General features: G+C 44.6%; 2 protein-coding genes across 4 annotated transcripts in view; one reads left to right on the top strand and one right to left on the bottom strand.

Annotated features, from left to right (window-relative positions):
- NAPB (NSF attachment protein beta) overlaps positions 1–27,175 on the top strand; it is a 36,649-nt gene that overhangs the window by 5,854 nt on the left and 3,620 nt on the right. Inside the window, exons 2-10 of one of the 2 annotated variants that reach the window (XM_054021830.1) lie at positions 10,294–10,373; positions 13,843–13,959; positions 16,265–16,311; positions 16,480–16,557; positions 20,306–20,361; positions 20,952–21,036; positions 24,649–24,753; positions 26,177–26,245; positions 26,737–26,787. In XM_054021830.1, the coding sequence (XP_053877805.1) occupies positions 10,294–10,373; positions 13,843–13,959; positions 16,265–16,311; positions 16,480–16,557; positions 20,306–20,361; positions 20,952–21,036; positions 24,649–24,753; positions 26,177–26,245; positions 26,737–26,787 (688 nt within the window). The remainder of the gene's footprint in view (positions 1–10,293; positions 10,374–13,842; positions 13,960–16,264; positions 16,312–16,479; positions 16,558–20,305; positions 20,362–20,951; positions 21,037–24,648; positions 24,754–26,176; positions 26,246–26,736; positions 26,788–27,175) is intronic. The other variant, XM_054021828.1, reaches the window with a different exon arrangement.
- LOC128833733 (GDNF-inducible zinc finger protein 1-like) overlaps positions 16,609–27,175 on the bottom strand; it is a 32,345-nt gene continuing 21,778 nt past the window's right edge. For both annotated transcript variants that reach the window (XR_008444325.1, XR_008444323.1), the window contains one exon: positions 16,609–20,165. The gene's annotated coding sequence lies outside the window, so the exon portion shown is untranslated. The remainder of the gene's footprint in view (positions 20,166–27,175) is intronic.

The following is a 27,175-nucleotide window of genomic DNA, read 5'->3' as shown; positions in this document are numbered from 1 at the left end:
GAATACTGTGTCCAGTTCTGGTGACCACAATTCAAGTAGGAAGTTGATACATTGGAGAGGAGTCAGAGAAGAGCCACGAGAATGATTAAAAGATTAGAAAACCTGCCTTATAGTGATAGACTTAAGGAGCTCAATCTGTTTATCTTAAGAAAGAGAAGGTGAAGGGATGACTTGGTCATAGTCTATAAATACCTGTATAGGGAACAGATATTTGACATTGGCTCTTCAGTCTAGCAGAGAAAGGTACAACATGATCCAATGGTGGGAAGTTGAAATTAGACAAATTCAGAATAGAAATAAGGCATAAATTATTAACAGTAATAGGAATTAACCATTGTGACAACTGAGCAAGGGTCATGATGGATTCTCTATCGTGGACAATTTTTAAATCGAGAATGGATTTTTTTTTTTCTAAGAGATCTGCTCTAGGAATTATTCTGGGGAAGTTCTATGGCCTGTGTTCTACAGGAGGCCAGACTAAATGATCACATTTGTCCCTTCTGGCCTTGTTGAATCTGCGCTTGTTGATCTTACAAGATACCTTGGCTTAAAACTTTGTCTATATTTTAATTTTTTTTAAATGACTCGTATACTGTGGCATCAGCAAGTAAGTTTTTTACTTTTGGGCTCTTTGAGAAGAAGGCATTTACCTGTCCCTTATACTGTCTGCAGCAATATCCCTGTTTTTCTATCCTTTCTTCCTCCTTTCCTCTCACTCTTCTCCCCGCTGCCCCAAATGTTATTGTATTTCAGTTATTTATAAACTGCAAGAGAGGGTTTCTAAAAAATAAACGTTAAAGGAAAATTGGAAGTCTTTGTGGAGCAACATTCTTTCTCCAGTGTAATTGCCTTTTTAGGGCCTGATTCTGCCTTCCCTTATGCGCACAAGTAGGCCTGCTAAAGGTAATTGGAACTACGTGTATAAGTAAGGGAAATCCTAGAAATGTAGAGCTGGAAGGGACATTGAGAAGTCATCAAGTACAGCCCTTTGCGCTGAGGTAGGATCACGTAAACCTAGTCCTGAACCATCCCTGACAGATGTCTATTCAGCCTGATCTTAAAAATCTCCAATGATGGGGATTCCACAACCTTCCTTGGAAGTCTATTCCAAAACATAACAGCCCACATAGTTAGAAAGTTTTTCCTCATATCTGATCTAAATCTCCCTTGCTTTAGATTAAGCACATTACTTCTTGTCCTACCTTCAGTGGACGTGGAGTGAACAATTGATCACCATCCTCTTTATAACAGCCCTTAACATATTGGAAGATGTATCAGCTCCCCCTTCGGTTGTCTTTTCTCAAAACTAAACCATAGGGCTTGATCCAAAGCCCATTGAAGTTGGTGGGGGTGGGGTGGGAGGTTGAGTTCAGTAAGGTTTGCATCAGGCCCAGAGTCTGGAAAATATTTTAACGTACCAAGAACAGACTGTCAAAATAGCAACATTTTTGTATGAAGCCTTGTTCTGTGAAAGGATCAATTTATTTCAGCAAGAGATAATATAAGAGGGTCTTATTTATTCAAGATACGAATTGTGTTGGGAAATCTTCTTTTCCAGTTGACTGGGGCCCCAGTCCTGTAATTGGATCCTTGTGGGGTTAAGGGTCTCTATGTGGATTCAGTTGCAGGGTCTGAACCCATTTCTTTGGCCGTATGTCACTGGTGACAGTTAAACAAAGGCCTTTCTGAAGAGCACTACTAGTCATAAGAAAAATCTTAATGACTGTCTTTCTCTGAGCTGTGTAAATCATTTGGCCTTCAACCCTTTTCCCTGGGTCTTGCTTCACTACGTGTCTCTAGTGAACCACAACCACTTTCCGTGTTGTTTAATTTTCACTTTTAATCCTTCTACAGGTTTCAGAGTGGTAGCCGTGTTAGTCTGCATCAGCAAAAAGAACGAGGAGTACTTGTCGCACCTTATAGACTAACAAATTTATTTGGTCATAAGCTTTCATGGGCTAAAACCCACTTCATCGGATGCATGCAGTGGAAAATACCGTAGGAAGATATATATACACAGAGAACATGAAAAAATGGGTGTTGCCATACCAACTATAATGAGACTAATCAATTAAGGTGGGCTATTATCAGCAGGAGAAAAAAAAAACTTTTGTAGTGATAATCAGGATGGCCCATTTCCAATAGTTGACAAGAAGGTGTGACTAACAATAGGGGAAAAAATTAGCATGGGGAAATAGTTTTACTTTGTGTAATGACCCATCCACTCCTAGTCTTTGTTCAAGCCTAATTTAATGGTGCCCAGTTTGCAAATTAATTCCAATTCAGCAGTTTCTTGTTGGAGTCTGTTTTTGAAGTTTTTTTGTTGGAGTATTGCGACTTTTAGGTCTGTAATTGAATGACCAGGGAGGTTGAAGTGGTCTCCGACTGTTTTTTTAATGTTATAATTCTTGACGTCTGATTTGTGTCCATTTATTCTTTTGTGTAGAGACTGTCTGGTTTGGCCAATGTACATGGCAGAGGGGCATTGCTGGCACATGATGGCATATATCACATTGGTAGATGTGCAGGTGAACGAGCCTCTGATGGTGTGGCTGATGTGATTAGGTCCTATGATGGTGTCCCTTGAATAGATATGTAGACAGAGTTGGCAGCGGGCTTTGTTGCAAGGATAGGTTCCTGGGTTAGTGTTTTTGTTGTGTGGTGGCTGGTGAGTATTTGCTTCAGGTTGGGGGGCTGTCTGTAAGCAAGGACTGGCCTGTCTCCCAAGATCTGTGAGAGTGAGGGATCGTCCTTCAGGATAGGTTGTAGATCCTTGATGATGCGCTGGACAGGTTTTAGTTGGGGGCTGAAGATGATGGCTAGTGGTATTCTGTTACCTTCTTCGTTGGGTCTGTCCCGGAGTAGGTGACTTCTGGGTATTCTTCTGGCTCGGTCAATCTGTTTCTTCACTTCAGCAGGTGGGTATTGTAGTTTTAAGAATGCTTGATAGAGATCTTGTAGGTGTTTGTCTCTGTCTGAGGGATTGGAGCAAATGTGATTGTATCTTAGAGCTTGGCTGTAGACAATGGATCATGTGATGTGGTCTGGATGAAAGCTGGAGGCGTGTAGGTAAGTATAGCGGTCAGTAGGTTTCCGGCATAGGGTGGTGTTTATGTGACTATCGCTTATTAGCACGGTAGTATCCAGGAAGTGGATCTCTTGTGTGGACTGGTCCAGGCTGAGATTGATAGTGGGATGGAAATTGTTGAAATCATGGTGGAATTCCTCAAGGGCTTCTTTTCCATGGATCCAGATGATGAAGATGTCATCAATGTAGTGCAAGTAGAATAGGGGCATTAAGGGACGAGAACCGAGGAAGCATCGTTCTAAGTCAGCCAGTAAGTGTTTAAGAAGCAAACGACTTGATGGTGAAATCCTGGCCGCACTGAAGTCAATGGCAGTTTTAAGCCCAGTGTGTTTAAGGCTTATAAAGAGGAAAATAGTCCACAGTAGCATGCCAAAAACAACAGCATGGCCTAGCTGTCCCCAATTACATGCCCGTGGAGTCTGGGCGGGTGTGTAATCGCGGCAGCTAGTCTGGGCTATCATTTGCTACTGCAGCACAGTACTATTTATTGTGTGCTAGTGTGAGTGTGTCTACTGGAGCTGGGAACCACACCTCCAGTTCCAAGTGTAGATGTAGCCATAGTTACAGTCCTATACTAGTGACGATGACACGGCTTGCTACACTTACAGAGGTGTTGACTCCATGGGTGCTCCAGGGCTGGAGCACCCATGGGGAGAAAATAGTGGGTGCTCAGTACCCACTGGCAGCCCTGCGAGTCAGTGCCACCCCCCACCCCCAGCGCCTCCCGCCTGCCCACGGCCCTGCCAATCGGCTCTTCCCCTCCCTCCAAGAGCATCCTGCCTGCCACAATCAACTGTTCCACAGCATGCAGGGGGCACTGGGGGTAGTGGGAGGAGCAGGGGCAGGAAGAGGCGAGGGGAGGCGGAAAGAGGTGGGTGGGGCTGGGAAGGGGCGGGGTGGTGGGGTGGGGGCACGGCCTGGGGCAGAGTGGGGGCGGGAAGAGGCAGGGTGGGGGTGGAGTGGGGGTCGAGCACCCCCCGGGATTCGAGTAAGCTAGCGTCTGTGTACACATTTATACATAAAGTTAGCATAAATCTATGTAAAACTCTTTTTCTGTTAAACAATTATTCTTTAAAAAGCGCAGTTATATATATTTTACATAAAACTTGTACTGCCAATTTAAATAATGGATTTACTGATGATAATTTTCATTTGATGATATCCCTTAAAAGAAAATATTGAGATACAGAAATTAAGATGAAAAAAGTCCATGAGTCAGAGTGAATATTGTGATGAAATATGCATTATTTATACTTGATGAGAATAATATGCATGTGTGTATTATGTGGTCAGTGTAAGAATTATGATATCTGTATTCATTTGCTTGTTTTTAAGTGCTTAAGTTTCATAAATAATGTAGTAGGTAATTAGAGTGTTGTCACTTAGGAACTTAAATGGTTTAAATTTTTTTTTTTAGTTTTGGTAGTTATTTTGCTGTGTCTTTCTGCTTGTGTTGCTCAATGCCTACAGGTATTTGTTCAAGCAAGGCTAATTTTTTTCCATCACTTTTCTCCTGCAACCCCATTGAGTTAAGGAAGAACGTGGCCCATATTAAGTAGGAAACGTTCTCCTGGAATAGATGTTTTGGTCCAAATTCTTTTCTTTATTCCGGATTCACATACGTTGTATTCACACTATGGCCATTGACTTCACAGGACTTATTATAGAGGGAATAGGTAGCCACCTCTATATTTAGGTTTTCTGGATTTGCACTGGTGCAGTTGAGAAAAGAATATGATCCTTTGTGTTTCTTTCTGTTAAACCTTTTCAACATATCAGTCTTGTCTACACAGAGATGACAATTCATGTTTAGATGCTGCCATTGTAATAAAAATACCGCAAACTAATCATGGAGTAGAAAAGGGAATGCCAAAGATATGGCTTATCAGAAATTGAGTGTTTGTTAACTAGTTGGACATGTCTGTTTAATAATAGTATGCACTTACAAAGAGCTTTTATTCTTTGAGATAGTAAGGTTCACATATCTGCTAATGAGGCTTCAGCCTTCCTGTAGCTTTGGGGGAAGAATTCAGACACACAATTTTCCTTATCTCCAGCATAGTAAAGTCCTGTAGATAAGTAGGGAGTGAAAACGATTTAGTGTAACATATAACTGAGATTGAAATGGTTATACATATAGACTACTTCCTGATTTACTAAGTCACTGTAGCTTGCAAAGTTCTCCTCCTGAAACAGTGCCTGGAGAGGCTTACACATAATTTCTGAACTATCCTGTGAGGGAATGCATGGAGATCCAGAGGGTCACCTTGCAGATACTTTTCTTAAGGGTAAGCATGTGTACGTTTTCCTCAACTAAGGATCTCAGAGTGCTTTTTGAACACCAAATACTTTAACTTTCCAGCACCTTCATACCCAACCTACTTAAGTATCATATGCATTTTACAAATGGGTAAACTGAGACAGTCACTTGCGTGACTTCATTCAGGAGGTGACACTGAGGCAGTGGCATAGCTGGGGATAGAGGTCACAATTCCACAAGGTACATAAGACCAAACCTAACTTTAAGCATGTGAGTTGCCCTGTTGAAGCTTTCTTTGGGGCCTGAAGTCTTGGCTCACAGTCCTCTAAACCAATGTCCCTTAAATTGTCCTCAGAATTTAGGGAACCGTAATCTACTTCTAGTCTTTACACAAAGCTCACATTGGTGTTTGACGGGTCTGGCCTTTAGTGTTAGCAAAGTAAAAGATAATATTGAAAACAATTGGCGTAATGATACTGGAAAAACTAACAGTTGATTTAATTATAGTTTGTGCTACAATAACTACACTAGTGAAGTGTACTTCAGACTTTTCTTTATTTTCTATTTGCTTACTCTTAATTTTTGAGTTCACAGGAGACCAGGTTATACGGGCATTTTAAGCATTCAATGTCAGATAGCAGTGGGTAGGTTTCAGAACCAGATCTACATTAATAATTAGCAAGCTTCACGGCATAAAACACTTACTGTGATAAACGCTACTAGAACATTGATTCCACAGTTTGGAACGTCCATTAGTACTTAGTCTGGCTTGCTTGGATTCTTTCCTTGGGGAATATCTTGTGCATTTCACAGTTGCCAATTTGAGTGGGAGTTAGATTGAGTTTCACTTTTAGAGTTTATATTTCAGTGCTTAGTCTTCTGTGCGGGTGCAGAACTTCCTCTTCAGTTCGGGATTTTTTTCTTTCCCTCTTATTCCCCATCCACACTCAGTTAGAACAGGCGAATGTCCTCAACACACTGAGAAAAAGACTAGAATTCTCCATACAGTATGTCTGACAAGATTCTCTATAAAATGTAGTGCACCATGACCAGTCAGTTATAAAATATGATTCTAAATGAGGTTGTAGCAGTTCTTGGATGCTTTGAGAAGCTCTTTGTAACTTTAGTGCTTATAACAGAGGTGGGCAAACATCTGGCCCACGGGACCGTCCTGCCCGGCCCTTGAGCTCTTGGCCAGGGAGGCTAGCCCCCGCTGTCCCTGTCGTCCCTTTTCCCCCCTCCCCCCATAGCCAGGCCGCCGCACGGGCAGCGCTCTGAGCGGTGGGATTGCGCGCTCCTGCCTTGTAGAACGGCAGTGTCTGGCTCTGGCCGGGTGGCACGGCTGCAAGACATGCTGTTCTGAGTGGCATGGTAAGGGGGCTGGGGCCGGGGAGTTGAATAAGGGGCGGGGAGTCCCGGGGGGCAGTCAGAGGACAGGGAGCAGGGGGCGGTTAGATGGGGCGGAGGTTCTGGGGGGCGGTCGGGGGACAGGGGGGCGTTGGATAAGCATGGGAGTCCTGGGGGCCTGTCAGGGGGTGGGGGTGTGGATAGGGGTCAGAGCAGTCAAGGGACTGGGAGCAGGGGGGTTGCATAGGGGGTGGGGTCCCGGGGATGGTTAGGGGTGGGGTTCCCAGGAGGGGGCAGTTAGGGGATAAGGAGTGGGGGGGGGGGTGGATGGGTCGGGGATTCTGAGGGGGGCAGTCCGGGGGCGGGAAGTCGGAGGGGGCGGGGGCCAGGCTGTTCGGGGAGGCACAGCCTTCCCTATCCGGCCCTCCATACAGTTTTGCAACCCCAATGTGGCCCTCGGGCCAAAAAGTTTGCCCACCCCTGGCTTATAAGGATGTAGAAGAAGGTTGTGAGAGAGCGGTGCTGAGCTGTAGGTAGTGCTGCTGATCAGAGCGCTTTGTTAATCACTCTCCAGTAAGAGAAAGTAGCTGGGGTGATGGGGGGAGATCTGCAATCTGGTGAGCCGACAACGTTTGCAGTCACTGGATTATGCTTTAAACACCGAATCCTGGCTTTACTTCTGACTTTCCTTCCCACCCACCCCCCAATCCCCATCCCATCACACCTACTCCCTCTCTTCTCCTATTCAGCTGGGCTGCGTGCAGTGCAAGGCATACTGAAAGCAGCCTTTCTGCACAGGTGCTGATGGTGAGTGCTGGACATTAACACTTCCGTTTTTTTGTGCTTCCTGCAGTGCTCATCAGCCTGCAGGATCAGCCTCGGAAAGGCCACTAAAGTTGTATCTTCCCAGCCCAGGTAGACAGATTTGCATTTGCAGGGCCCGAGTTAGCATGCATAAAAGTACCAGTGTGGATGTAGCGGCTGAGAGCTGGAGTTCGGGTTCTCAAGCTGAAGGGCTCAGCTGGGCTTAACCCTGAGCTGCAGCAGCCGTTCTCTGACTTTTTTAGTGTGCTAGCTCGAGCCCCACTAATCCAAGTCTGTCTGCCTGGTCTGGGGGGCTCGCTCCCAGCGGCAGTGTAGCTATTCCCTAAATTACAGTCCTGCAGCTCCCCAGCCAGTCATTCACCTAGGACTTTACAGCGGGAGAGCAGATGAATTGCACTAGTATGCAGATAAGTAACCGTAGCCGCTTCTTTATGAAAGGGTGTGGCTGTCCTAATATTAAAAGCCTTAGGAATGCAATACTCTGAGTTTCTGGCATCTTGCAAAGGTAGGCTGTTGCATTTTCTATTTGTTAGTGTCTTAAGTTGATTCTCAATGAATGGACATCAAAATTACTCCATTGAAGTGGTCCTCTGGTCATTATAGTGCAGTCTGTCTCTCTACCTACTTTTGTGGTCCTTATCGTTATTGTATCTGGATTTTATTCTCACAACTCCCCTGTGAGGCAGGAAAGCATTATTCAGTTTTTACAGATGAGGGAATGGCGGGGCAGACTAGATTAAATGGCTTGCTCAAGGCTGCACAAATTTTTCAGGTAAGGGTGTCAGAAGAACACATGCCTTTTCAGAAATGGGTTTTCATCTACTCTATAGCACCATGAAGCAGGACCAAATGCATTGGTGCTGAAACTAGGGGAGTGGAGGGAGTGCTGCAGCAGCCCCTGCCTTAAAGTGGTTTCCATTATATACAGGGTTTATAGTTTGGTTCAATGGCTCTCAGCACCCCCATTATAAAAATTGTTCCAGCGCCCCTGACCAGATGAGATATATTTCCCCTCTTCTAGGAAAACCCTGGTTAGTTTGTCTCATGCCAGTTTCAGCCTGTGAATCTTCCCAACCTTGCCCATTAGGTAGTCACTTTCACCTGTGCAAAGTAGATATTAAATACTTTCATTTTGATCTGATGCCGTCCCTCCTCTGACCCGCACACGCCACGCCTCTTGTGCTGGTGTCGATGACTACCCATCATGTAAGGCCCTGGAATGTTCTCAAGACTCCCTGCTGTCCTGAATTACAGAGCATAGGCAAACCTTTAGATTTTGTGGGTTTACTCCAAAATTCTTTTATCTTTTCCTTTCTCCCTTGTTTTAAGGCCTTTATCTTGGAAACTTCAGGCCTTTCAAGGGTGCCTGGGTTCACCACGTGCAGCAGCTCCCTTCCTGTCCAAGGACCCAAGATGGCAGAGAGCCCTAAAGGAAGGTTAAAACCAGAAGATGCTTCCTCTGTTCAATTTCTCCCCAGTCCTGCTTAGAGAGGAAATTTCGCTGCTTCTGTTCCAAGGATAGTCTCTCTCCCCCCTGGACAAAGGCATCCACTTGGATACCTCAGCTCCTCTGGCAGTAGTGTTCAGTACAGCTACAAACAGCACAGCTTCCCCTGTGTACCTAACACAGCAGTTCCAGAAGGGAGTAGGCAGAATGCACTTCCAGTGCGAGACTCCAGCAGGGCCCGGCTGCTGGTTCCAGCCTCCAGCCAGGCCTTTACCACTGGGTCCAGCAACCCTTCCAGCCTTGGCCACACACTCTGGGCCCAGGGTCACCTCTTCAACCCGTCCAGCACTGCGGCTTTTAATTGTTGTCCTTATTCCTTGTACAGTAGAACCTTAGAGTTACGTATTGACCGGTCAACCAAACACCTCATTTGGAACCAGAAGTATGTAATCAGTCAGCAGCAGACACCTCAAAAGCAAACACAGTACAGTGTTAAATGTAAACTACTAAAAAAATAAGAGAGAGAAAGCAGTATTTTTCTTCTGCATATAAAGTTTCAAAGTTGTATTACCTCAATGTTCGGGTGTAAACTTTTGAAAGAACCACCAGTACGTTTTGTTCAGAGTTACGAACATTTCAGAGTTACAACCAACCTCCTTTTCCAAGGTGTTCGTAACTCTGTGGTTCTACTGTATATTGTTGATAAACAAGATTGATAAACAGTAGTGACTCTGACCTCATGCTGTTTTCTGTTTGGAGTGAAAACTTCCAGTATGTTGTTGATTACAACTAGGCCAATGTTGGTGAGGAAAAAAATCTGCAAGCATTTGCTTGAATTTAAAGAGACTAAGGCCCAGGAATGGGAGTTAGGTGCCTAAATACTTTCTGAGAACCTAGGTCTGTTTTGGAGCTTTCTGGTACTGTTTCATGTTCCCTTGCTAGGAACACCCTAGTAATCCAGTTTTTATTCACACCAGTCCTTGAGGAAGGAAAATCTGAAGCTTTTACACTTGAGTATTTGTGTTGGAAATGATACATTTTATTGGGGTTGGAACTTTGCATGACACAACAGGGGAACAGGCTTCCCCAAACCCTAACACAGTGGCAATTAAATGAACAAAACAAGGATCTGACTGAACTCTGCGTATAACCAATGGGATGAGCTGCCCATTTATGCAACAAAGTTTGGAAGGGCCAAGTCACCAGAACAAACCAGAACGCAAAATTCAAAACTCTATTCTTGGGTTTTAGCCCACCCTCAAATGACTATATTTCATTGCAGTGCAAATAATAATTTAGTGACTTGTACATTTTTTATTTTTCTAGAGGAAATTCAAAGGTAGAAGAAGCCTGTGAAATGTACACCAGGGCTGCAAACTTGTTCAAGATCGCCAAAAACTGGAATGGTAAGTAGTTTGTTTAATTTATAAGGTTAATTGTAGGAAAGGCTTGAAGCTTGAGATTCATCTTGGAGATAAAGCCCATACACCAACTATACAGATGCATTCCTAACTGTAAGAACACTAGGACAGTGGAACAGACTGCCTCGGGAGGTTGTGAAAGCTCCTTCACGGAGGTTTTCAAAAGGAGGCTGGATCGCTATCTGTCTTGGATGATTTAGATGCTACAAATCCTGCGTCTTGACTGGGGATTAGACTAGATAACCCTTGTGGTCTCTTCTATGGTTCTATGATTCTAAATGCAAGCAAACACATTAAAGCCTTGGTGGGGGGGAAAATCTGTGTATCAGGGAGAGCGAGGGGGCAACCTTTGTTTTTTACACTTCCACTCGTGCTTTTTATCTTGCATATTTTGGGTGGGGAGGGAGAAATGTCATAAGTTACCCAGAACCAGCAAAATTAGCAAAAAATTAAGAAAGGAAACCCTTATACCCAGCTGAATGCTTGCATAATTGATTAAGAACATTTCTAACAGCTTAGTGACCTGTGAATGTTCAAGCCGTTCTGTTGCAAATTATCAAAGTACAGTTCCACTTGGTAGGGTGTTTCCATGGGAATAGTGACTATGGCAATCTAATTTCTGTACACCATCAAACCCCCATAGTTTTCTCTGGAATTAATTAAATGTCGGGAGCAGGGAAAGGGAGGTGACTGAAATACTTACAGTGTTGAGTTAACTAGCCTGTGTCCAAGTTCACATTATGATTTTAATATGATTAAAGCTAGTTGCCTGCAAAGAAGTTGCTCCAGAGGTGCTTCCTTGGGCTATTGGATTTGCTTTTAAGTCTTGTAGAACACCCTCTTCCTGAGGCCAGAAACTTGAAAGTTATCTAATATTCTGGATGAGCTATAAATCAGCGGCACACAAGGAGAACAGCTGTTCCCTGCTATGCTGTGGGGAAATAGTACCACTGTAAAAGTGGAATAGTTATTGCTAGCTCCGTGTTGGAAATGCTGTGCCATATTTGGTGGCTGTGGGAAATGTTGATGCGAATATAAATTTCCCAAGATAAATGTGAACGTCCTATGCACGGAATAATCATGGGATTTGAGACACTGGTATCTCTTCAGGCTTTCGCAAAAAAGGAATGAAAACTTTGTTCACAAGAGGAAAAATATCACCAGTTTTTCTTTAACAAATGGGAGATGAGGAACTGAAAAAATTGTTTACTTCTTCCCGAACTTTGTATCTGCTTCTCTCTACATCATGCTTGGATGTGCCATCAGCACAACAAGGGGGAGACTTCCAAAACAAAAATGAGGTGCCCAATGCCCAGTGAAAGTCAGTGGGAGTAGTGTGCCTAGCTGTGCCTTGTGTTTTTGACAATCTCCTGCTAAATGCACATACACTACTGAGTAGCACACTCTGAACATGTGTATTGGTCAGTATTAGGATAGAGTAAAAATAGTAACAGAAACATAGTCCTGGGGGAATTCTATGCCACTGCGCATGTGAAGAATTTATGACCCCTGCAAATTTCTTTGCTTCCTCACAGAAATATGACTTTCTGACAGGGAAGCAAAGGGAAGCCACAAGAGAGGTCATGCGACCCTTCCCAGCAGTATGTTTCGGGTGCCCAGGGCAGCTGGCAGAGAGATAAATTACTGTGGGGCAGGGGGCGGGACTGAGGAAGACCCGGCTGGTGGCTTCTACCCTGCGCCAGGCTCAGCTGCTAGTCCCAGCTGGGCTGGGTAGGATGGAACTTCCTCTTCTCTTGCACGGCATCCGGGGCCAGGTCAGACCCACCCCCAAATTTCCCTGCCAGCTGCAGGAAGCTCTGTGAACTCCAACCCTCCCCAGCCCGCTGCCACTTCTTGCACCCATTGCTCCTCAGCTGCAGGGGGAGGGATCCCTGTACAGGGAGCTGCTCCCCCATCCACCCAACCCCCATGCATCCAGACCCCCCCCCCCAAACCTCACCCCCTCACACTCAGAACCCCTCTACTCCCCCTGCACCTGGACCACCCTGACAAGCCACCCCACCGAGGCCCAACCAGCTGCACCTGGATCCCCTCCCCACTGAGCCCCACTCCCCCAGCATCTGGACCCTGTACTGAGCCCCCCACTGGACAGCATCTGGACCCCTGCCGAGCTCTATTCCCCTCTCCCCCACACACACACACAGACCTGCCCTGCTAAGCCCCAACCACCTTCACCTGGACCCCCCTGCAGAGTCCCATTACCATTGCACCCAGAACCCCCCAACAAGCCCCTAGGCATCCACCCCCCCCTGCACCCGGATCCCCCCACTGAACCACCCGCACCCAGATTGCCCCACACAGAACCCTCTCAACCCACACCTGGATCCCCCCCCACACTGAGCCCCTCCGCACTTGGATCCTGCCTTGCTGAGCCTGTCTGCTCACACCTGGTGCACCTGGCATGGAGGGGCAGGGCCCTGGGGTGTTTCTGGGCAGGCCCGGTCCTTGTGCTGTGTCAGAGTTGGGTGCAGCCTCACCACTGAGTCTGTGTCCCAAGGTGGGAGCTGCACAGTGATCTCCCACCTCTGTGCAGCCAGTGGCCTGTGCTCCCCAGTGCCGTGCTGGAGCCTCCACATTCATTTGACAAATAAAATTTGCAGAATTTTAAAATACTGTGTGAAGAATTTTTATATTTTTGGTGCAGAATGCCCTCAGGAGTAAGAAACAGTGATTTTATTGCTTCATCTACCATCAAGTTGCAGGAACTAAAAATTTCAAAAAGGGATAGGTCTCAGCCTCCCTTTTCTCAGGTGCAGTTTCCATTTGCAGTTTTACACCCACAGAATTAATTGCAGTGGCAAGTCAAAGTACATCTATATGATCCACCCCTGACTACCTGATTGCACATACAAATCCGGTAGAGGTGAAGTATTCAGAGTCGAATACACCATCCAATTTCAGACATAAAAGTGAGGGTACAGATTTTGCATATGCAAATTGCAGCTGCAAAAGGAAAGCTGTCTCTTTGAAAATGTGACCTTAAATTTTCAGTGGGCCTCCTACACTGCATGTTCCTCTTTCTGTGCATGGAAGAAAACATTTGTCTGAGCAAATGGGGTAGTTTTATGGATGGTGACCTGATTTTTGCATACAAATACAGAGTTTTTTGTTTGCGCATCAGGGTGCACAGTCAAAAAATTATAATTGTGTAGGTCCATTGAAATTTGGCCATATGTATTCTTAACACCATGATTTTGCACACTTAAGGATAGCAGTTCTCCACAAATCACAAGCATGTGTAGCTGAGAGCATGATTTGGTCACTGGAATTCGTGTGCATTTTCTTCCACTTGCATCGTTGCCATATCTATTAACGTTCTTCAGGTAGTGGAAAGCAGTACATGCTCATCTTTTTACTGTCGGCACGGCCATACATTCATGCTTATTAAATGAGACTGGAAATATTAATCTTTTTCGATTTATTTCTTTCCTAGCTGCAGGAAATGCATTTTGTCAGGCAGCCAAGCTCCATATGCAACTACAGAGTAAACATGATGCAGCCATTGGTTTTGTGGATGCTGGGAATGCTTACAAAAAGGCAGATCCACAAGGTAAGGCAAATGAAATACTGTACAGGAATATACAAATCCTGTTAGTTGTGTAGTAACTGGCAGGCTGGCTTCCTTTTGTAAGCCAGGTATTTGGTTTAAGATCTTCAGTGTAGTTTTCTATAAAGCACTTTAAGTACGGTCTTGGAGTGTGAGCATTTCGTAGAGAGGCAAGAAATAGTTTGCTTAAGGCCTGTTTCCTCATTCATGTTCTGCAGCTAATGCTAAATTTATCATGTCTGTACTGCGTTGAAGCAATCTGATTAAATTTTTTCATGAGCCTATTGAAATAAGATTGGTCATGATAGGTCTGGTTTTACCCATTTGTGTGTTTGGGGATTTACAAAGGTCTAAAGAAGTACACCTCTACCTCGATATAACGCTGTCCTCGGGAGCCAAAAAATCTTACTGTGTTATAGGTGAAACCGCGTTATATTGAACTTGGTTTGATCCGCTGGAGCGCGCAGCCCCATCCGCCCGGAGCGCTGCTTTACCACGTTATATCCGAATTCGTGTTATATCGAGTCGCGTTATATCGGGGTAGAGGTGTAGTTCTTTGTCTCTGTCGATGCCAGTTGTGAACCAGATTGTGTTCTGTTTATACCTGTATACATCTGGAGTGAATCCAGTAGCTTAAACAGAATTACTCTGGGTTTACCCTGGTGTAACTGAGAGCAGAATTTGGACCCTGGTCTGTTTCTCAGCCAGTAGGATTTAGAATTATGGTAGACAGCATGAAAGATGCTTCATATTAAGTAACAGTGACCCCTTTGACTTCCTATGGAAACATCATTGACAGATTCAAGTAAGGAGACTTGTTCAGCTTTCCGTTTGGACTTTTCAGTGGCGGGGGGGAATGAAAGGGGAAAGATCGCAAAACTCTCTTAGGGATAGAAAAGACACTGGCTCATGGGCAAAGATGTGTTCAAACAACCTGTATGTTGTGTCCTTTGTCTCTCACAGCCTTAAGAATATGGGGAAACCAGATGGACACAATTGGATTCCAAATAACTGTATTTGTTAACACGCACACCTTGAATACTGCGTGCAGTTCTGGTCACCCCATCTCTAAAATGATATATATTAGAATTGGAAAAAGTCCAGAGAAGGGCAACAAAAATGAATAGGGGGATGGAACAGCTTTCATCTGACAAGAGATTAACAAGACTGAGACTGTTCATCTTAAAAAAAGAGTCAAGTACGGGGGATATGACAGATGTCTATAAAATCATGAAGGGTGTGACGATTGTGAATCTGAAAGTGTTATTTACCCCCTCACATAACACACATACTGGGGTCACCCAATATAATTAATGGGCAGCAGGTTTAAAACTAACATAAGGAAGGACTTCTTCACACAATGTTCAGTCAACCCTGTGGAACTCATTGCCAGGGGATGTTGTGAAGGCCAAAACTATAATGGGGTTCATAAAAGAATTAGAAAAATTCATGGAGGATAGGTCCGTCAATGGTTCTGACTGCTGGAAGCTGGGAGTGGGCAACGGGATGGATCACTTGCTAATTGCCCTGTTCTTTTCATTCCCTCACTGTCGGAATACTGGATACTGGTCTAGTTTGACTGTTGGTCTGATCCAGTATGGCCATGCTTATGTTCTTATGAATATTGACAGAGTTCCTGTGTATTCACTAGGTATTTGAGTATACTAAAAAGGGGGAGGGATAGCTCAGTGGTTTGAGCATTGGCCTGCTAAACTCAGGGTTGTGAGTTCAATCCTTGAGGGGGCCACTTGGGGAATCTGGGGCAAAATCAGTACTTGGTCCTGCTAGTGAAGGCAGGGGGCTGGACTGGATGGCCTTTCAAGGTCCCTTCCAGTTCTAGGAGATGGGATATCTCCATTAATTAAAGCTTGCTTCTTCTGGACAACATTTTCAAAAGCAAACTAAGAGACTGGGCATACAGTTTTTTGCACATGCTAGTTTTTGAATGTGTAACTTTTCAAAGCCAAAATTTTGGTCTGGGGAAAATCAGTTTGTACATAGGATGTGCATTTCTCCATGGAATTTGGCATTATATGTTTACTAGATTTGCCAATACAAATGCTCTTTTAGTTCACACATCTCAGAGGTTTTTGCATGTGTAACACTTGGGGCATTAAAATGTATGTCTGCAGTTTCAGAGCCTGGGTAGCTGGTTGTTTGAGGAGCTGGCTGTTTAGGTTTCTGGTCAGAACAGACAGTCACAGCAGAACTACTGCCTTGTCTTGGTGAAAGCTGAACTGTTGCACAATGTCTGGATGTCTCAGCTGATTTTATTTTTCATTGTTTTTCCTGAATGCTTACGCTACAGAGGCTATGAACTGCTTAAATGCAGCCATCGATATTTACACAGACCTGGTAAGAAATTGTATTGCCTTGAGGAGTTGGGGTTGGTATCCTAATGTGTGGCAACTTAGATTAAATCATTGTTCTATTAAAAGTAATAAATGCCGCATGTACTTGAAGGAGGGAGGGGAAAAAAAACCCTGTATATCTTTTTTTTTTTTTTTTAATTGTCCATCCTAGGGCCGATTTACAATTGCAGCCAAGCATCACATCACCATTGCAGAGATTTATGAGACCGAGCTGGTAGATATTGAAAAGGTAAGCTGATTAAACTGTTAGAACTTTTCATTGAAACTGTACTTTTAAATGTGCTATCAGAACTGCGTATGATTATGAAACTTCACTCTGCTGGCCTAGGGAACTTCATGAATCAGGCTCTTCCAGGAACTTAAAGTCTCTAGGCTTGTTTTCGATATTGCTGATGTAGGTATATGTCAGGAGTAACTTGTGTGAAGTTAGTGTAGTTAAATTTGGTACAAGTGATACCAGGATCAAGGCCCACTGATGAGTTGTTTGGTCTTTGCCTTTGGTGTGCCTCTTTCTCCCCTCTCTTCCATGTTTTTAAGTTACCTCTTCCTTTCCTTATGATGATCAGTGGAAACTTGACTCTCATATGGAGGCCTGAAGCAGATGGACTGAGCAAGTCACTTTTTTAGATTTACGCGAGTGCTCTTGAAATACCCCAGGCCCCATTTAAGACCTGATGAGGATGATGCACTGTCGGTCAGTTTCAAAGTGTTTGTGAAAGACTGACAGGAAAGTGTGAATTGCACAGAAGTTGTTTATATGGTACAGCTCTTTTGGACAATCAAGCTACACACATTTAATAGGATTTGACAAATCATTGCAGAAGTGTGATAGGATGTCTGTGGTGCCTGCAGCCTTGGATGCGAAGCATGTCAGAGCTAACAGACTCTGATGAAAGACTCTCTTTCCCTTTACCCTACAAGGAAAGTGCGGTTTGTCATGGGAAGTGATATTTTTAGTGAGTCCAGTTGATATCTGTCTTTCCTCTAAGGCCATGTGTGCACTACCAACTTTAGTCGACCCAAGTTATGTTGGCATTAGCTGCTGTTGTTAGTATATTGCTTGTCCGTGTGCATACGTGGCTCCTTGTGTCGGTGATGCATGTGCTCACCAGGAGTGCGTTTGTCGATGCACAATGTTGTGCACCATGGGTAGGAGTCCCAGTGTGCAACCCGCCACTGTCCAGTGCACTGTCTATTGGGAAGTTTTGCAATGCATGATGGGGCCTAAACGAGTTGCGCAGGGGGTGACTCGGAGCAAGGGGTCAGCTTCCCAGCATGTAACTGTCTCCATCCCGTAATGTCATTCATATCCCATCATTTTTGCTCCTTTTTTCAAAATCCCACGAACCTACATAGCTCTCCTCGCTATCCGCCATCTCTGACTGAAGCACGGAAGTCTGCACAGTTCTGCAGTGTTGCTGTTAGCATTGCAAGCACAGGACACGCAGTCCAGAGCTTCAAGAATAACCAAATCAATGGGGAACATGACGATTCCTTGGAGGACAGACTGCTGTGAGATATAGCGAGCACCAATTCAAGGTTGTTGGCATTCACGGAGCAGCTGGAGATGGTGGCGTGCTGCTTCTGGACACGAGTACTTACTGGTGGGATTGCATTGTAATGCAGGCTTGGAATGATGAACAGTGGCTGCAGAACATGGCCACATTCCCAGATCTGTGAGCCAAGCTCGCCCCAGACCTCCAGTGCAGGGACCCCAAAACGAGAGCTGCACTGACAGTGGGGAAGTGAGTGATCGCACCATGGAAACAGTGGGGAATCGGTTTGGAGTGGGAAAATCCACTGCAGGGGCCATTGTCTTGCAAGTGACTGTAATGCAAGTCTCCGTGCAGGGCCATTAATCTCTTCCTGCTGTGCAGGACTGTGACTCTTGGCAATGTGCAGGACATAGTGGATGGATTTGCAACAATGGGGTTCCTGAACTGTGGTGGAGCAATAAACGGCCCTCATATCCCTCTTTTGGCACTAGACCACCTTGCCATAGAGCGCATCAGCAGAAGGGCTACTTTTGTGTGGTTATGCAAACATTGATGGATCACTGGGGACACTTGATTGACATCAGTGTGAGCTGGTCAGGGAAGGTGCATGATACTCACATCTTTAAGAACACAGGACTTTTTAGAAAGCTATAAGGTGGGACTTTTTTTTCTGACTGGCGGATAACCATTGGCAACGTTGAAATGCCAGTAGTGATCCTGGGGGACCTAGCCTCCCCTTGCTTAGGTGGCTCATGAATAAGGCTACGATTATGTCACAGATGTCATGGAAGTCACAGAATCCATGACTTCCAGAGACCTCCGTGACATTTTGTGCCCCAGGGCTGGAGCTGTCAGCAGGCAGCCCCGCAGCTCTCAGCCACTGCTGGCAGCGGGCCCTCACCAGCTCCTAGCCCTGGGCAGCAAGGGGACCCTTGAGCTCCCAGCCCCTACGGACGGTGGGGGTTCCCCAGAGCTCTTGCGGGCCGCAGGAGCCTCCCTGCCTCTGCCCAGCCATGGCGGGCCGAGCAGGGACCCCAGAGCCCCTAGTTGCTGTGGGTGCTGGACCCTCCTCTCTCCCCATTGTGTCGGATATTTTTAGTAAAAATCACGGACAGGTCACGGGCTTTGTTGCCCATGACCCGTCCGTGATTTTTACTAAAAATATCCCTGACAAAATCTGAACCTTACTCTTGAAGCCATATCCCAGCCACCTTGACAGCAGCAAGGAAAGATTCAACTACCAGATCAGCAGGTGCAGAATGAAGTTGAATGTGCCTTTGGCAGATTGAAGGGACATCGGCATTGTTTACTCACAAGATAGGATCTCAGTAAGAAAAATATCCCAATGGCTATAGCTGCCTGCTGTGTCCTACATAATATCTGTGAAGCAAAGGGGGAAAGGTTGCCACTGGGATTGGGGCAGAGGTGGAGAGGCTGTCTGCTGAGTTCAAACCGCCAGATACAAGGGCTGTTAGAAGAGCTTATCGCAGGTATATGACTCAGAGAGGCTTTGAAGAAGCACTATTAGGAATTGTGTGGTGCTGGGGGTACATGTCGGACTATACCATTGTCAGTGTACGTATTAATGGTATAAATACCATGCAGTGCTTGCTGTACATGTATCATTATTACATTGTGTAGGTCACTGATCCTGTGAGTTGTCACACTGCGCAGTAACAAGTAAGTAGGTGATTTCAGAACTGCTAGGCACTCTGCAGCATATGCTGTGAACTAATAAAGACGAATTATTTTCCAAATAATAGAATTTTATTCAGTAACAAAATCAGTGAAAAGAAAAATCTGTGCAATTTAAAAGCAAAGACGTTAAAAACTTCATGAATGAATAGAACGGAACTTTTCAAGAGGAAAGAACATTCATGGCCATTTTAGCCACTGTGGCGGTCACAGGTCAGTGTATGTGAAGCTGTGGTTTTCCGTAATGTCTCCTGGGGTGGAGTGGTAGAGGCGTAGGGCGGCGGCCCTTGATGCCATGTGGAATGTGGAGGGTGGATGCTGCAATGGAGTTCTGCATGGACTGCAAAGGGAGGTGAGCCTGGGATTGTTGAACCTGTAGGTCCACAAGAGTCTGCAGCATTTGCGTTTGCTGCGGAGAAGCCCCATTATGGCCTGGGGCATCTCCCTCTCCTTTTCCTGCTGGCACTCCTGGGCCTTTCTCCTCTCAGTTCTTCCCTTCTCCCGGCTGTCTGCAAAGCTTTTCATTTGATTTCAGTGGGATTACATACAGTAGTAAGAGCTATAGTCAGTAGTCCAGTTTGCAGAATCGAGCTCTTAATCGGAGTTCATTCGGGATGGGTTGCAGTGTTTCAATATTGGTATAATCCTGTGGGACAATAAAAATGAGATGTCATGGTATCCCCTCTAAAACCACCTGAGGAATTTTGAAAAATTCTAATCTTTGTAAATACGATCTTATCTCTAAAGTAACATGTTGAGAGAAAAATGTTTGTGTCTGTTTTTTAGGCAATTGCACATTATGAACAAGCTGCAGATTACTACAAAGGAGAAGAATCCAACAGGCAAGTCTTCTTCATAGAATAGTTATTTTAAACAAGGAAGATTTACAGTCTGGATTTATCCTTCTTTTTTCTTTCCTATAATAAGATGTGCAAGTATTGTCTGCCTCCCCTAATTTGTGAATTCTTTAATCAGATGTCCAAATCCTGCATTAAGATGCTGAGATTGTCACCATTCACTTACCTATCTGTCAATATGAGTATTCAAATTAAGATCTTTGGAGACCTATTAAGGTGCTTGCATGTGAAAACTGATTTCTGACTTTGTTTAGATTGTAATGTTTGACTTCCATATACTGTGAAATGTTCAATGCACATGCTTTCTAGTCTCCTGGGGGCTGAATATCATACCGTAGGTCACTGGGAAGAGAACTTTCTGTAGATTTGCAGAAAGCTTTCAGATTCAACATATGATCTTAGTGTTTTAATAATTTTGGTATTTTTAATATACTCATTTTTCTAATAGGTAACTACTGGGTAATGTTTTCACATCCATGAACTAGTGGGTGTATCCACTAGAGAAGTAGGGAAATTGACACATTTACCACTAGGTACTGACCATTCCTTATTTTAACTGAAGTCCTTGATTCTAGTTCAGCTAACAGGTGTCTGCTGAAGGTGGCTGCATATGCTGCTCAATTAGAGCAGTACCAGAAGGCAATTGAAATCTACGAGCAGGTTCGTATATAGACTCTTTTTATAAGAAGTCACATGACTGCCATATTGTATGCTGCTCCTGATGCCTGGGTCAGGACCTGTGGTCACTAAAACTGGAACCCTATGGGCTTGTCTACACTGCCCCGCAGTTTGGACTCTGGGGTTGTGAATAGCAGTGAGCACTAACGTGCTGCACTGTAACTCTCCCTCATGGACACTGCAGGCATGAACTAAAGGGTTCCTAGTTCATGTTAACATAGTCCTCTTCAAACAGGCCCGCATTAATGCGTTAGTGCACTGCTATTTCCAATCCTGTAGTCCAAACTGCGGGACAACGTAGACAAGCCCTAAATCTTGCATTGGTCTCAGGAATGTGGACTAAAGAGATCATTTCCTGCCCTAATTGTGGAAAGGATCAGCATTCTCTCAGTAGTTGAGGCTGCAACTAGTTTTTCCCGTTGTAACGTAGAGCTGGTCTACACTGGGGGGCGGTGTTCGATCCAAGATATGCAACTTCAGCTACGCGAAGTCGAAGTATCTTGGATCGAATTACCTGGGGTCCACGTGCCGCGGGATCGACGGCCGCGGCTCCCCCGTCAACTGCGCTACCGCCGCTCGCTCTGGTGGAGTTCCGGAGTCGACGGTGAGCGCATTCGGGGATCGATAGATCGCGTCTTAACGAGACGCGATATATCGATCCCGGATAAATCGATTGCTACCCGCCGATATGGCAGGTAGTGAAGACGTACCCAGAGATTTTGCCCATTCCATACAACTGAACTGGATGTGAAATTTCACATGTGGACTTTCTCAAGTAGAATTCTTTTTGTCAAACTACGCTGTGAATCAGATGAGCCATTACTGGTAGATATATACAGTGTTGCTGTAGTCATGTTGGTACCAGGATATTAGAGAGACAAGGTGGGTGAGGCAATATCTTTTATTGGATGAACTTCTGTAGGTGAGAGAGACAAGTTTTTGAGCTTACACAAAGCATTTCTTACCTGGTGAGCGTTACTGCATCTGTTCTTCTTACCTGAAGACGAGCTTTGTATTAGCTCGAAAACTTCTCTGTCACCAAACAGAAGTTGGTCCAATAAAAGACATTACTTCACCCACCTTGTCTCTAAATTTTCTGAGATGTAATTTCTGAGAGATGTAATATATTTTACTTTTTGAAAAGGTGAGTGTTTTTTTTGTGTGTGTGTCAAACTATATCTAGGAATTGGCTTGGCCTAGACACTTCAAACTTAGTCGGTTCCAGACTTCTTTGAGATCTAGTGCATAAATACTGCTAGTGCAGATACTGCTTCTATGAGCTGTTCCAAGGTTAAATTCTAACTTACTTTCTAAGCTTAGTCTTAGTTTTGAACGCCTATAACTTCTTGGGTTGGAGGTGGGGGCTCCCTATCAGGTAAAACTTTGAGGGTGATTGACATGTGATTGCAGAGTTAGAAAACTTTCCCAAAAGCTAATTATGCCTTGTGTTTCCAAGTCTCTCCTTTCTTCCTCCCACCTCTCCCACACCGCAAAATAGTCTTATGGCTGGAATCTCAAATGTTGTTCGTGCTTGAGTGCTAATTGAGATCTAGTGCATAGCAGTAGTAATCAAGAGAATCTGTGAAGTAATTAGGAATTATACTGCATGGCTACAGCTAATCCCTAGCGGACCAGCTGGCAGCCGATGCACTTGAGTGGATCATTTTAATAGAGATTTTGCTGCTACGATATCACCCTTTGTGTTCAGAATTTCCAGACATGAGGGTTGGTAGATAGCTAGAGGATGACCAATGGTGTGAGGTCAGCTAAGGTTGCTTGTGGGACCTAATCTGTGAACTTCCTGGCTTTCAAAGTTTTTATTTTTATACATCTTTTACCTTTTGTAAGAATGTCCTGTTTTGTTTTCATCGATACCGATTTGCAAACTTAGCTATTGCGTTGTAATGATTTTTGGCTGGGAGTATTTTAAATCAGCTCTTTGCTTTTGAACCCTTTAGGGACCCAATACTTGTACAGGATATCACAGAATCAAATCCCTGTTCCCTAGTCTGCATCAAATGGCAAACAGAGGCACTTCGGGAGAGGCTGTACCCGTGAAGCAGTGCACAATAAACAGAGCTCTGTGGGCATCTGATCTAGAATTACTGAGCATCCCCCACTCCTGCTGACTTCCATAGGAGTTGAGGGCTCCCTGCACCTTGCTGAATCAGGCCTAAAACATTAAGATGCGGGGAAGCAAACTATTGTAGCGTAGGGGTAGCTGGAGTCTTATGCTTGTGCCATGAAAGAGCAGACATCATGCCTCCAGGGATGCTGACTGGTGACAGTTACTGCATCTGCTCTGCAGATTTGCTCTCCCCAGTACTCAGCAGCCGAGAGCTAGTGCGCAGGGGACATGAAGCCACAGCCATGTTCTTCCCAGTCCATATATGGACCCTTTTGGGGTCTGGAATATTGCTGACAGCACAGAACCTCCTGCATTCTAGGACTGCAGCCATCCAAATGATGTCTGCCTCCTGCATGGGCCTGCAGTGGTAGGAAACCAATTCCTTTCACTCTCCTTCCTCTTCTACTGATCCTGTGCAGGGCAGCCATGATTTGGCCTCTATGTGTCTGTATAGTGCTATGTAACATGTTCCAGAACATCAGTTTGTAACGCCAGACAAACCTGGTGGAGGTGCTAGAGTGGATTTCCTTTGCCAGCAGCATTCTGCTTTATAAGAGGTGCTAGGTTCCAGTTGGCTGCCAGAAAAGCTTAGCTGGAGTGCATCCCCGATGACTGGAGCAGTGTACAAAACACCACTTAGAGGGAGAGTGTGTGGTTTTCCCCAGAATCAGCGCTCTTTTAAAATCCTACACGTGCACGTACACATGCAGTCTCACGCCTCTTCCGTGAGGGCTCCGTCCTGCAAGGTGCTGAGCACTTTGTCCCCAGTCCACCAACTCCCTTCAGCACGTGAGCAGGCCCATTGGTTTTAGGGGGAGTGTTTGTGCTTAAAGCTAAGCACGCGCTTAAGTGCTTTGCTGGATCAGGCAGAGAGCGCTCAGCAACCTGGAGAAACAGAGAGAACCACCTTTCTGTTCTGGGTGGTCGTTCTCCTAAATATTGGACAGCATTGACGTGCTGCATTGAGAGGGTAGATGGGGGGGAGGGGGGGGCACACATAGGTCTTTACAACCAACAGTAGGTGGGAACTTTAATCATCACTTTATTATTTTATATATACAAATATTTGTGACTGATTTGTTTCACTTTGGAATTTTGTTGTATTAGATGAAACCTGTTGAGCTGTTGCTTTTTCTTAGGATCTGGTATTTGTTGCATGTTTTTAATCCACTCCGGTATCAGAGGGGTAGCCGTGTTAGTCTGAATCTGTAAAAAGCAACAGAGGGTCCTGTGGCACCTTTGAGACTAACAGAAGTATTGGGAGCATAAGCTTTCGTGGGTAAGAACCTCACTTCTTCAGATGCAAGTAGAGGTGAGGTTCTTACCCACGAAAGCTTATGCTCCCAATACTTCTGTTAGTCTCAAAGGTGCCACAGGACCCTCTGTTGCTTTTTACAGATTCAGACTAACACGGCTACCCCTCTGATATGTATAACCTGACTGTCACTATCACTTTTTATATCTAGGTTGGAACAAATACCATGGATAATCCTTTGCTCAAGTACAGTGCAAAAGAGTATTTCTTTAAAGCTGCTCTCTGCCACTTCATTGTGGATGAGCTGAATGCTAAGGTTAGTGACCTCTAGTGTGTTCTCCTAGGATGTACAGTATCACTTAAATGACATTTTGCAATATAAGTAATGTGACTGAACTATATCTCCCCTTTCCACAGTCTGGGGGTGAAATATACATTCTCTCTCGCTATGCAGTGATTACTATTAAACATTCACCGTAGGATCTGAGCTACGCCAGTGCATTCCTATTAGAAAAGAACAATTGACTTTTATTTTTGTATGGGAATCATTGCTGAGGCGGGCCCTGTTTTTCAAAGCCAGATTTCCTTTTTAAGCTTGCCAACAATAGGAGGCGCCCTTAGTTTTGGGTGCAGACAAAGGCATGCAGAGATAGCACTACCACAGTTCAAGCAGAGGCACAGATGACCACATTCATATCCATAAAATAGTGCCGGCAATTATTTGCAAAAGAAAGGGAAGTGGGTATTAAAATCAGGCCCATAAACTCTGTCTAGCGCCATACTATTCAAAATAAAACAATCATCATGTGGGCACAGTCCCATAAAAAGGGCACGATTTAAGCGTCTCCAAAAGGAAGCCTGTTTCTGTTACCCATCTTGATCAGGGGCTGACTTCCATCCTGCCTGTAATTGAATTGCTCTTTTTTGTTTTGTAGGCACCTAAGTACTGCCCCTGACTTGCTGGCTCAGTCAGGTAATTAACATTCTGGTGCAGCACCTGCTGAAGTCAGGCGGGATAGTTCTGTTGATTCCAGTGTGTGTTGGATCAGGCCAGGGATGTTTGACCTGACTTGCACCTGCATGGCCTGATCCAACACACCTTGAAAGCAAGAGCCCTTTAAAGTCATAGCTCAAGCTGAAAAAATAACAGACACAGCATGCCTGGCTTCTGCTTAAGAGGCAGCGTGTACTTTCTCCCATGGACTGCGGAAGGCGTCCCTTAGCTCTGCAGTCTCCGTTGGGTCTAGTTTCTCCTAAAATCTGCAGGGAAGAAAAGGAAATGACCTCTTTTTTTGGGGTTCTCTCAAGGTAGATCCAAACTCTCTTTTCCCGCTTCCTCCCTCAAACAGTGACCTTCTTTTTTCCCCCCAGTAGAAATGTAAGTTAGTTGAGGTGGAAAGGGGACGGCCTATTTAGAGGCTGTGTGACTAGCTGGGGCAGGAGCATCACCTGTCGCAATGACAGGGTTTGACACTTAAATAAGCCTTCTAGCACATTATTTTGCTTCCACCCTTACAACACTTTAGACACATTCCCAGTTAGGCAAAGACCAAGTTTGGACCTTAAATCTGAATTTCCTTGTGTTCTTGGGAATCTGTTATGTTAGGCTGTTTATGTAACCTAACCCTAATACACTGCAACAAAGACAATAAGTATGAGAATAACTCTTGTATTTAGATGAAACCTAATGGTTGCTTTTTCTAGTAATTTTAACTGAAAAGCTAGCTTCTCTGTTTCAGCTTGCTCTTGAGAAGTATGAAGAAATGTTCCCAGCATTCACAGATTCGCGAGAGTGCAAGCTAGTGAAAGTAAGTAGAACTGATGTTAAATACAGTTGCACTGAAAGTTGAGTTATTGGTCGGAAAATAAAAAAATTGCACTTTCCCTTACCGTATCCTGTTAATCTGTTCATATTATTTGTATATATTAGAGAACACCCACATGAATTGTACAGAACTTGTGTAACTGGGGAGGCAATTAGAAGAGACAAATTATAATCTTAATGAAAGTAGATATTTGTGTAAGCAAATATTATAACAATAGATCCAAGGGGCCTGTTGGATAGTATCAGACACTGTCTGTATATTGCTGGATTAAACAGGTTCAGGAGTTCATCGTTCTGTGCATTGCGCAAGCATTGGATATTTATGATCTCTTTTGGTTTCTTAATGGAGAAAAGCGTTAGATATAATCTGTAGACCACAGGGTTACAGAATACCCAGACAACGTGTGCGGAGTCTGCTGTAAATTGACGTGATTTTCAATATTAATGTATAACCCTTGACTGTAATTCTGTTAGAAACTGCTGGAAGCCCATGAGGACCAAAACTGTGAAGCATACACTGAGGCAGTAAGTAGTCAAGTTGTGCACTGATCCATTTGTGGCAGACTATTCTGGGACCAAAGTTCAAAGGAGCCCCCCTCTAAGTCGTCATTTTTGCATGCTCAGTTACTTGCACAAGCGTTCCTGGGCACTGTTATTCTTTGAGCACTGGCAGCATCCTCTGTGCTGTACGAAACACACAGGCAAAGGGTCTGATTGCCACGTACACTGAAGCCACTTCACACCGCTTTGGAAGGGTAAACAGAGCAGTGTAAATGAGGAACTGATGGAAAGAGTTTACAATCTAAGGGCCTGATTCACTACTGTGTTACTCCAGTTTTACAGTGCAACGCCGCTGAAATCAGTGCAGTAGCCGACCAGGTCCCAAGAGTTTTTCAACATCTCTAGGCCATAT

The sequence above is a fragment of the Malaclemys terrapin genome, chromosome 3, assembly GCF_027887155.1.
Source record: "Malaclemys terrapin pileata isolate rMalTer1 chromosome 3, rMalTer1.hap1, whole genome shotgun sequence".
Lineage (NCBI taxonomy): Eukaryota > Metazoa > Chordata > Testudines > Emydidae > Malaclemys > Malaclemys terrapin.
The sequence above is the reverse complement of the archived record's forward strand: the minus strand, read 5'-3'. Positions and strand labels throughout refer to the sequence as shown.